The sequence below is a fragment of the Gavialis gangeticus genome, unplaced genomic scaffold (genome assembly GCF_001723915.1).
Source record: "Gavialis gangeticus isolate Ggan-Ray unplaced genomic scaffold, GavGan_comp1, whole genome shotgun sequence".
NCBI lineage: Eukaryota > Metazoa > Chordata > Crocodylia > Gavialidae > Gavialis > Gavialis gangeticus.
In genome coordinates, this window is record NW_017728959.1 from 1091121 (window position 1) to 1102699 (window position 11579).

The window sequence follows — 11579 nt, forward strand, 5'->3', positions numbered from 1 at the left end:
TTGAGACCAAAGTTCAGTTAGAAGTCCCCCATTTTAGTATTTTACATTATAATTCAGAAAAATAATTACATACTTGCATCAGGTTTTCAAAAATTGTTTTGTAAATGCTTGTGTTTCCAAGCACTTCACTCAAACTTCCACTAAAACATCTCCTTTGTGAAAGTGAACACAGATTCCACTCCAACAACACACGTTAGAGATTTAGCTTTAAATATGAGCAATGACTTTGATATTCCTCTGCGACATGTCTAGAAGCAGGAGACCAGCCTCAGTGGACCAATGTACAGGTCTAGTGTGACTGCTTGGATGTTTTGATGTGGAAGCTGGTATGCAAAATAAACATTATGGTTGCAACTCTTTCAGCTATAATCCTTTCGATGGACCTAATGAAAACCCAGAGGCAGAGCTCCCTCTGACTGCTGGAGAGTATATTTACATCTATGGGGACATGGATGAAGATGGCTTCTTTGAAGGTGTGTTTGATAAGATGAGACTTAACTAGGAAGCTGTAAAAACTTGACATCGTTAAGAATAGAGGGAGGAATTTGACGAATTTGCAGTTACTAGGAAATAAAAGGTCATAAGGCCAAAATTAGCAAGCACTGCTCCCATAACTTTTATAAAGATGCACCTGTATACTAGGGTCAGTTCAATCCGGAAGGTGAAATCGAGATTCAGGGAAAGTCAATGGGAATTTATTTTTCCATCAATTTGAGGACAGCCAGGTTTTGACATCTGTGGTGTACCACCTGAACTATTTCTGATTCCTTAGCCATAAGTACCAGATATTTCCCAGAAAATGGCAAGGGCTTGAGGCATTGCCTTGTATTAGTTCTTGACAAGTATCTCCTAATACACTAGGCATACCCTGGACCTAGAGCGCTGCATTAAGTAGCTCTTCTCTCATTGGTATTTGACATGTTCTGTAACCATTTACGAACTTGCTTTGCCAGGAAAGAAGACACAGTGCTGAGGCAGAGAGTAGCAACAATCCCTATCTTTACAGATACTTAAGTGCCTAAAGATGCAGAAGGGCATCTAGTAGAAACTTCAAAATCTGTGGGAGTTACGAACCTAGACACTTCTGAAGACTCTCATAGCCACTTACCTTCCAGTTTTAGGCACATAAATATCATTTGAAGAGCAGGGAATTGAACAGATGACTCCCAAGATCTTGGACAGCACTCTGGGAAACGAAGCATCTCTCCCTTCTCTAGATCCTTCATATTTGTGCTTTGGATTATTTTTCCTTATCTGGATTAGCTGTTTTTTTTCTTCCCAGATTTTTGGTCTTTCTTGGTTCCTTTGTATATTTTATCTGTTGTAATATTTTTCATGCTTTCTGCTTAATAATTCATAATATCATCTGTGAATTTCATTAGTATTCTAATGGCCATCTCTTCCAGATGATTAGTGAGGGTACTAAATAAGGGTGGCACTAATGCTGATGCCTGTACTTCTCATTAAAGCTCTCTAACAATGGATCTAGGATGTTGAAAAGGAGGGGTGCAGTGTGGATCAGGCTCTTGACTCTGGAGCTAGTAGGACATGGCCAGACCTGGTGGCTACCCACGCACTTGAGAAGAAGGACTGAGCAGCTCAGCTCCAGCAGAAACAGGCCCTTAGATGACTTGGCAGGTGCTGTTGACTGCCTGCTGGGCTTGGGAAGAAGGGCCAGGCAGCTTGGTTTCTGCAGGATTAGAGCCTTAGTTCCTGTAGATGGCAGGATTGGAGGAGGAATTGAAGGAGGTGCAACCACCCCTGAAGTCCTACAAGTATCAACACTCTTCCTTATCCTTACCCTTTGGCTATGATTTTTTCATCAGCTTTATGTTTATAACACATTCAAGCAAGCCAACTGAATGAGTATTTCAATGTAAAGGAACCAATAATTGTCTAATGAACTCTTACAAATCCTCCTGTACTCCAGATTTCATCTCACCCCCCAAGTAATTGAACTAGGTTTATGGGTGTCTGATTCCCTAAAATAAACACAGAAACCAGTCAGTCAGGACTTAAGCATCAAGCAGCTTAGAAGCATCAGGACTGAGGTGATTGTGTGCTACACTTATCCACAGAAACTTAGGCACATAAGAGATTTTACTGGCAAAAACTCGGGTGCCTACAGAGTTGGGCAGAAGCTGAGCAGGGGTTGTGGGGATCTCAGTGGTGCCTGTGTATTGCTGTTGGGCGCCAAAATCTCTTTCTGGATCTATCTCAAAATGAATAGGAGCATAAGTTTTATTTCATACGACCCGAACTCCTAAGTCACTCAGATTCCTTTTGGAAGCAGACGTGAGTATAGCCCTGCTGACCTCTTGCCTACCCTGGTTCTTTATTTTGTTCTGCTTTTGGTGTTTTTTTTTTTTTTTAGCTTCTGCTTTCACCTCATTCTTTATCCCTTTTTCTGCTATTCACATTTTCAGTTGATTCTTTTGTCACTGGAACTTGAATCAGCAAATTACAAGCAGCCATGGTCCCGCAAGTCATCTGATTCGTGCTGTAGCCACCTCAGTACAGAGCATGGAGACCATGTGTTTTTCCTGGGTTTCTTTCCGGGTACCTTTGTTCCAGAATTCAACAGGCAAGCTGGGGAGACATCGGAACAGAGCTACAAAGAGGATCAGGGAACTGGAGAGACAAGTTTTTTTATGAGGAAAGATCAGAAGAGTACAAACTGCTTACATGAGCTAAGAGATGACCCAAGGGGCTGCGGTGAGAAACTGCATGGATTGGAAAGGCTGGCGAAGAAAGTGGTGAGAGAGTTAGAGGTGTGACTAGGAGCAGTGGGATGAAATATAGAAAAGGGAGCCTAGGGGAAATACCTAAAAACCTTTCTAGGTAGTGCCAAGGGGAGCAGTGGAGCCTCATTACTGCAGACATTTAGCAGTATATGGGAGTGCACTAGGGAATGTCCCAAGGCCTGTGGGACAGAGCAGACCTCCCTGTCAGCATTGTGCTAATGTGGCCTGAGAGGGCTTTTTCTGTTCTTTCAGCAGTGATGCTGCTGCCTTTTGCCAATTCCATGGTCAGGTTTAAAGTCTGAAGGGTGAGTGTGGTAACAGGTTTCCTGTTTCTTGTTTAGGGGAGCTGATGGATGGCAGGAGAGGGCTGGTCCCTTCAAATTTTGTTGAACGAGTTTCAGACGATGACCTCATGACCTTTCTGCCTCCCGAGCTAAATGATCTTACTCATAGCTCATACCATGAGAAGAGTTTTGTCAGTACAAGCACCAGCAGTGGAGACAAAAGTGATTATTCTGCTGAAGAAACCAGTGTCAGCCCATTGCCCGGTAGGCTAGAAGGAGACCAGGACGAGCCGGTTAGTCACACAGCAGTGCCTTATCCAAGAAAGTTGGTTCTGATCAAACAGCTTGCCAGAAGTATTGTTGTAGGCTGGGAACCACCGCTTTTGCCAGCCGGCTACCCAGAGATACAAAGCTACAATATTTATGTGGATGCAGAGCTATGGCAGAATGTGAAGAGTGGCCCTCAGACCAAAGCCATTGTTGAGAAGCTGGACTTAAAGACAAAAGCCTACCGGATCTCTGTGCAGAGTGTGACGGAACAAGGCAGCTCTGATAGGCTGCGATGCACTTTCTTCGTAGGGCAAGATTTCTGCATAGCCCCCACTCTGCTGAAAGTCAGAAACATCACAGCCACATCAGCAGAGGTCACCTGGCTTCCATGCAACAGCAACTACAATCATGCTGTGTACCTCAATGAGGAAGAGTGCGACACAATAAAGCCAGGTGTCTACTGGTACACCTTCCACAACCTGCACCCTAACACTCAGTATGTTGCCAAGGTGGAGACCCGGCCCCCAAAGATGCTCTGGGAGTTGCCCCTGGAGAAGCATGAGCAGAAGTCAGCAGTGGTACACTTCACTACTCCATTAGCAGGTATTGGGGGTGGAGTGGAAGCAAGATGGGCAGTTTGCTAGGTGATTACACTGGATTCCATAGTGTAAAATGTTTTGTTTCTTCACTTTAACAGTCTTCCCTAGTTTTTATTTTATTTTTTTTATCAGTTAGATTTTTTTATTGCAAATTTCTCGGTGAAATAGCAGGCATCCACCCTTGCTGAAGTGTGCAGTGTACTTTCGCAAGGGGACAGGTGATGTGATTCACCATCAAAGGCATACATTGTGCTGCACAGGTCGTTACACTTCACCCTTGGCTCCATTTGCAAAACCCTGATTTCTGCTTCTTGAAAGTTCACAGAGCAAAAGCATCATGTTTTCCTGCTCTGGTTTTGTCTTGTGCCTCCCAAGTATCTCGACAAACCATTGCATTGCTTTGCATTTCTGTTTGGAGGCTTTGGTGTGAGAACCTTATGTCAAATTCTTAGGTGGATTTAGCCTGGCAACTGTGTTCCTATTGATGGAAAAAAAAAAAGAAATTCCCTTTGATCTCTTCTAGGAATTCCTGATGCACCCCTTGATGTCCAGGTGGAACTTGGTCCTTCACCAAGTATTCTGGTTATCAGCTGGCTGCCTGTTACCATTGATGCAGAAGGGTCATCAAATGGAGTGCGAGTTACTGGTTATGCGGTGTACGCTGATGGACGGAAGGTACCCTGCCGATACTGCATAGGCGGAAATTCATATATATGTGGGCATGTGACAGCAGCCTGAATGCTTGATAATGTGGGAGAGGCATGGCCTCCAGAGGTGAGGAGTGGGTAGTGGCCCTGCCTGGCTCAGTGATGGCACATGGAGTATTATGTTTCCTTTCGCCATCCTCATAGAACTCAGATACCCCAGCTAGGACAGAGGGGGCTCCTGTTGTGTAATGACGTGTAAACCCAAAAAAGGTTGAGTTCTTTGCTCCAGAGAGCATAGAGATGGGCCATTAGCTATGGAAGGATTTTTTCTTTGTGTATGTCATTGTAGTGTGTTTGATGAATCAGTGGCAAATGTAGCGTCTGATGACACTTTTTAGCTTTTCAGGCACATTCCTGCCAGCAGGTGGATAATGTAGCTACAGCATTAGTCTGCAGTGTCCTGGGCAGATAGGATTTTATCTGAGCCAAGCAGAAATTAAACATTTTGCTGAGGCAGATGCTATTTGCTTTTCCAAAACTTAAAAATTGACTAGGATTTTGAATGGAATTTAATAGCTGCTTGAGGCATCCTGGACATAAAATGCGAGCGCAGTGCCAAGGAACAAAGTTCTCCTCCTGGCTTAGTACTTTGCCTTGGGCAAGCCCCCTCCCTTTCTGTGCTTCAGTTATTTTTCCTCCAGTGCATGGAGATAATTCTGCTCATCAGGGGGTAAGGTGGCATATGGAGAGGGTTGCAGATTTTGTTGCTTAGGAAAGCTGAGCTGTAGGTGAATGAGAGGTGATGGAACTAACCGTCTCAGTCAGAAGCATAACGAAGCAGCTGGGTTCCTGGAGCAGTGGTATGCTTGGGGGCAACATAAACTTTTGGCAGTAGTAGCTTTTGATATTTTTCTGCACACCCCACCCCTCCGTCCCCAGCTTAGTGGCTGGGGCTGCTGCCCTGGTTGTACTGCCCTAGTTATGCTACTGGACTCATTTCTGGAGGCTGTAGTAATTTTCCAGGCTGCTGCCACCAAGCCAGTACTTTACTATTCAGTGGTCTCAGCCTCTCTTCTTGACTTTTTTTTTTTTTGGGAGGTGGGGAAGGGAAAGGTTGTTTTTGTTTGTTTGTTTGTTTGTTTTATCAGTTTTGTATCAGCAGAGTCTCCTTGGTAAGGTCCATCTGCTGCTGCACAGAGAGTGGCAACATGAGAACAAAGGCAGCTCAACCAGTTATGCTTCTTCCCTCCAGTAACCCTAACTCAGCTCTGTTCTTGGCAGTGACCATTTGGTGCTGCATGATGGACAGAACTCTGACTGGGCAGAGCTGAACGATCTTGCCTGAACCTGGCACAGTGTGAAGGGGGATGCAATATCAGTCTTCAGCTTTGTTCCTCCTTCTCAGCCATTCTAGTTCCTGATCAAGAGCAGTGTCTTCCCTTCTGGTCCTGAGCCCTGGCTCTGCCCAAGCACTGCAGTCCTGATTTGCAGCATCATCTGCTGATTCATTTCAGTCAACAGGACTGAAGCATGTGGATGAACTGGAGGGAAGGAGTGGTGACTGGATGAGTTACCTGTGATGTCATGGTACAGCTCTGCTTGCCGCACCATAGTCGGCATAAGGTAGAAATCAGGTGTTTCTGGGTTATTGTCTCTAGCGTTACCTCATTGCAGACAAGCTAATCCGAGTTTCAGACCAAAGTGATTGCATATTCCAGGAATATAGTTAGTGTGTATCATCCATCTGCAGTGGGGTTTATGAACTCCAGATCTTTAAGCTATCCCACTCCCTTGTAGAGAGGGCAGGTTACATGTCTTTCACTTTTGTCTTTGTCTACTAGATTTAGAGTTGCCTAGTAGAATGGTCCAGTTGAGGTGGTTTGCATGGGTCTCTGAAAGGGATTAGCTCTGGGGAGAGCAGCAGCATCTGCATCCTCAGTAAGAGCATGGGCAGGCTGTGTGAAAGGAGTGGGAGTGGATGTTGATGGATACTAGAATAAGTAGAAGTGGCGATCAGGCCTTATCTCTGTTGTTCATCCTGACTGATGTACTCTGAAAAAGGTGTCTGTCTTTGTACATCAGGCACTGCAGATATAATAGAAAAGGCGTTTCTTGGAAAGAAAACAACCTCCAATTATAACTAAACTGGGGCAATTATACCCACCAGCCAAACAGGACAATTAAGAGTTTACTTTTTTTCCTTCTGCTTCCCCATTCTGCGCCATTATAATTCTGCCCCATTTTCAAAAACCCAGGGGAAAAATTAGTTCTGCAGTGTGCCCTGAAGGTCAGCAGCTCTGGGCTGTTACAGAGAACACGAAGAGGGAATTCTAAAGCTAGAGAGAACACCCTGCCACCAGCTGCTGCATGACCCTGAGCAGGAGCTCTGCCAGTATGAACCTCTGGAGCTCCTTCTGGCAGCTCTGTGGTGTGGGAGGAAGGACCATACTCTCCAGTACTTATTTCAGGGCTTTATTTATTTATTTAATTGCTTTCAAACCCTTAGTAAAGGAATTCGGTGGCCCAATCCTATTCCACCTATTACTGAAGTGGACTTAGATAGTTTAGTATGATCCTATTCCACCCTGCTTGAGTCCCTGAAAAACAGTAAATGCAAAACATGGGTGGGTCTTCCTCCTTGCTGCTTTTTGTGACTCAGTCTTCAGGCTAAGAAGATGCATGTTGCAAAACAAGGCAGGAACTTTCAGGGACTTGAGCAGGTGGAACAGGATCACTCTTAATTCACTCACATGCCGTAGAGGTGGAGTAGGATCTGAAATAGAAATAGGAAAGGGTTGTGAGATATTCCAAAATTTAGTACTACTGCTTGCAAAGAATCCTCAGGAATGTTGTATACCGAAACTGACTTGTGACTTCCCATGTACACAGGATCAGCCATAGAAATATGCAGCCATGTCTAGTGTGATGCACACCACAATCATTTAAAAACACAGTGTAAAACAGGTTACAGCACAGTTTGCTGTGGAGATGCTTTTTCTTTGTTTCAAGCCACAAAGACTTTGGACCCATGTGCCAGGTTGTGAGAGGGAACCAGCAGAGATTTGGCATGGTTGGGAGTGGTGCCAGTTTCAGGAGCAAAAAGAGCTGGCATTTGATTTGAGGACTACAGGAGGGAGCAAGAGGGAACATATCTGGTAAAATATCCAAGCATTTCATGTGACCTTGGGTAGCAAATTCTGGGCAAGAGAGGAAGCATTTTAATCATTCCTGCCAGAAAAACAGGCTCATTCCCTCTCAGTGCCAGCTTTGTCAGAGTATGTTCTCTATTCTGGTTTTGCCATCAGGGTTTTCCCACAGCCACCTGCACCCAAGCCACAGTGGCTCATGATCTTTGCCCTGGTGGACAGCTCAAGGAGCCCTTTGTGAGGCTGCAGCCAGGACCACTCTGATAATTTGACCACTGGATCCATGCTGGGGTCTTGTATTCTCTTGTCTCTCTAGCATGACTTTCCTTATCTCTACTGGTCAGTGGCTGGAGACCTGCAGTTCTTCCTGACACCTAACTTCTGTGAGCCTTGGAAGACTGTGTAAGGGCATTGGAGTTGGAAAACGATGACACTTCTATATGATGTTACCTGTGCACAGTAAAGAGACTCTTCCTGATTGTCTTGCAGGTGATGGAAGTCACCTCTCCAACAGCAGGGAGTGTCCTAGTGGACCTGTCCCAGCTACAGATGTTCCAAGTGTGCCAGGAGGTGTCTGTAAGAACTATGTCTGTTTATGGAGAATCAGTGGATTCAGTGCCAGCCCAAATCTCCTCAACTCTGCTGAAAGCTTCTAGTCACTGCTCACCACCACAGTCTGCTGTTTCTACCACTTCTACCTCCAAACTCCTCTGTGGAGAGTCCAGGTACTCTCTGCCTGTGCAAACCCCAGTGACATATCAGACAGCTCCACCCTTCCCACCACAGAAGGTTTCCACTGACGCAAAATTCACCATCTACACCACCTCCAGCTGTGAAGGCTCAATAGATTCTCTGCCAGAAAAGATGTCCCTATGCTTGCACCCATCTTCTCCCAGTGCTTCCTCAATGCAAGTGACAGGAACCTTGTCATCCATGTCAGATGCCTCAAGAGAGGAGGAATGCCTGACTGACCTTCCACAGTCTGCCAGCAACATGTTCCCTGCAGGAATGAGTGAAGAAGAACTCGTAGCGTCCAGGAACCCAGCAGTGAAGGGCTCTGGTGAAGACAGCCAGGCAGAGGTGATGGTGAGTATCTGGCCTTCTTTTTGAAAAAGAACTGGGAGTTCTCAGGCTCTGGGAAGGGGGAGGGAGAGAGCTAGTCCTCTCTGGGGAAGTGAGAGGTTTCAGAGGACAACTCCCCAGTGTGGTGTTTCTTGTCGGGTGATTCGCTTCTGAGTTTGACATCGTTATTCTTCCACTGCTGGCAGAACAATGGGAAACTGTTGGCTACGGTAGTGTGTGCACAGGACAGGGTAGATTAGCCTCATAACTCATTTGCTTGCGTGCACGCATGTCTACTAGCAGAGCACTAGCATTGCCCCAGGGAGATTTGGAAAAGGCAGCAGCATTGATGGTAATGCTGTTTCTACAGCATTTGCCATCCTGCCCATCTCAGACCAGTGCAGGATTTTCCTTGCTGTGCAGTTTATCACTGTGAGTTATGCTAAAGGTGGGGTGGACAGCATAAAGTCAGGAGGTAGTTGGCAAAACCTATACAAAGGAGGTAGTCATTGAGGAGTGAGGAAGGAGTGTGGGTCATGGCATCAGGTAGTTTGAAGGCTGCAGTCCTGCTGGGACAGGTGGGAGTGACAGTTGATAGGCGAGTCATAGGGGTCCTTGAAGGAAGGGGTGGGTGTTCCAGTGAAGTAGCCTGGCTGTAGTCAGATGAGTGCCAACCACAGAGCTGTGGAGAATTTTTGCTGTCCTCTCATTACCCCCAGCTCCTTGCATTGCCACCAAGCATAGCTCTTCAGCTGTTGGCTGGATCTGCATGAGTATGGACTGTTCTCCTGTGGCTATGGTATGCATGTCTCAGGATTCCTCACTGGTGCCCATCCCAATACATGTCATTACATTCATCCCAGCTTCTTGTCTGCCATAAGGCCAGTCTGGTTTTTGTCTTTGCTGTCCGCTTTTGTCTTAGAGTTGGAAACAGAGCTATCTAGAACCAAGTGGTGGGTGGATCCACCTTTGGTATAACTTCAGCCCCAGCAGTAAATAAAAAGGGGCTCCAGGACCATCTGCAGCAGCGTCCAGTTTTCAATTTAAAACAGAACCAGAGTTTGTTTAACAATGACCTCCTGCCCTTTCATCTCATGCCGTTCCATCTGATACCCAGAAATCACAACAGTATTAGTCATGGGGTGCAGCTTGCACTGAGAGTGTACTAAGGTATAGAGAGGAAAGAGATGGGGACTGTGGGTCAAAACTGAGAGGCATCAGTTGAACTGTGTGGGAAACCTAGGACTAAGGGTAAATCCAATAAAAGACTTGGGTGCCATAAGTGAAGACAGGAATGTGGACCCCAGAACCTGCACTGAGGAAGAAATCCTACATAGCTACAGTGGGTCTTTTACCCTTATAATTGAGGGGTTTTTTTTCCCCAGGTGGAGCTCTTTGTAATGAAAAACCTTGAGCTGGAAAGCCAGACCAACACCAGCAACATGAAGGTGCCTGTGGAGACCTGCCAGGCATGTTTTGCAGAGGAGTGGTTGAAAGAATCAACCACTGAAAGAGGGAGAGAGGGAACTGAGAAGTGCTCGAGTCCAGAGCCTCAACTCTCCAGCAATTCAGCTAAGCTGGGGGAGGACAGCTACAGAGACTTAGATGCGAGTGGGAGCTATGTTCAAGAGCTGCTAGGAATGTCCCCTGGCAAGAAACTGATGAAAGAAATCTCCAGAGGGGACTCTTCTGTGACGGTGCCCAGAGTCAAGAGAGAGGTTTGTGTTACCAAAGGGCTATTGTTTCTGACACCTCCAAGTTGCAGGTACAACATGCAGAGTTCTGTGTAGTGAAAGAATGCCATTCTTCCCCTGTCAGAAAACAGTAAGTTGCTATATATTGTTTTTGCCCATGAAAAGGCACTCTGTTCCCATCCTGCACTCTTATCTCCTGCTGTTCCTTAGATTTATGTGCTTAGAGACAGCAGGATAAAATGCAGCTTTCTGGAATGCTGACCTGGTGATGTTGGTTGGGCTGTCAGCATTCTCCATAAGTGAGGAAACTCTCTTTCTTTTAAATAGCAAGAAGAAAAAATGTCTGAAGCAGGAAGACGGCAGCTGAATATTCTTGCTGAGCACAGCCGCAGCTCTGACCTTTCAGATATTTTGGAGGAGGAGGAGGAGGAGCTATGTTCAGATGTCCTAGAAGAAAAATGGGATCTGAAGGAACACTGCAGCAGAGAGAATGGGGAAAAGGTATCTAATAATGCTATCCCCATAATGGGGATTTTGGGTGGAATCATTACATTCCATCTGCAAATGAGAGAAAAACCCCTTCTGAGTCCAGACATGTGCAGTGGTCATTCCCTAAGCTTGCAGCATTCCATTGTATATCTTATGCCTTCTCCTGCCAGCAGGAGCACATGCACCCTGGGAAAGGGGAGGTGGGTAATCAAGGAAATGTAACTATAAAATGGTGAGTGGGTCAGACAGATTTTATTTAGCTGCAACAGTACAAAAGGCATTGGAAACTTAGCAAGTTCAGGTGGAGTCCTGGCTGTTGGTAACAAAACTCCCACTCGCTTTACTGGGTCCAAGATTTCACCCCAGCAAGTAAATAATAATGAACATTTACAGGTAATAAATCACTCAAGTTTGTGTAAAACAATAAAACATAATCTATAAAGTTCACACGTACGGAGATCTCATATAAAAATGAAATGAAAATTATACTTTGGCCCTACAAACATTCAGGGACATGGATAACCTTATCTACTTGCACTCAGATTTCTCATATTTATAAAGCTATGCCCATGCATGAGTGTGTGAAGGGAGTGTGAGAATATTGGTGTAGCTCTGTGTGTCTAGTTGTGTGTCTCGTGTGTGTG

General features: G+C 45.5%; 1 protein-coding gene across 8 annotated transcripts in view; it reads left to right on the forward strand.

The window, feature by feature from the left end:
• TSPOAP1 (TSPO associated protein 1) overlaps nucleotides 1–11579 on the forward strand; it is a 253233-nt gene that overhangs the window by 154567 nt on the left and 87087 nt on the right. For all 8 annotated transcript variants that reach the window (XM_019507394.1, XM_019507550.1, XM_019507335.1 and 5 more), the window contains exons 15-20: nucleotides 364–473; nucleotides 3086–3901; nucleotides 4421–4572; nucleotides 8180–8776; nucleotides 10138–10470; nucleotides 10774–10947. In XM_019507394.1, the coding sequence (XP_019362939.1) occupies nucleotides 364–473; nucleotides 3086–3901; nucleotides 4421–4572; nucleotides 8180–8776; nucleotides 10138–10470; nucleotides 10774–10947 (2182 nt within the window). The remainder of the gene's footprint in view (nucleotides 1–363; nucleotides 474–3085; nucleotides 3902–4420; nucleotides 4573–8179; nucleotides 8777–10137; nucleotides 10471–10773; nucleotides 10948–11579) is intronic.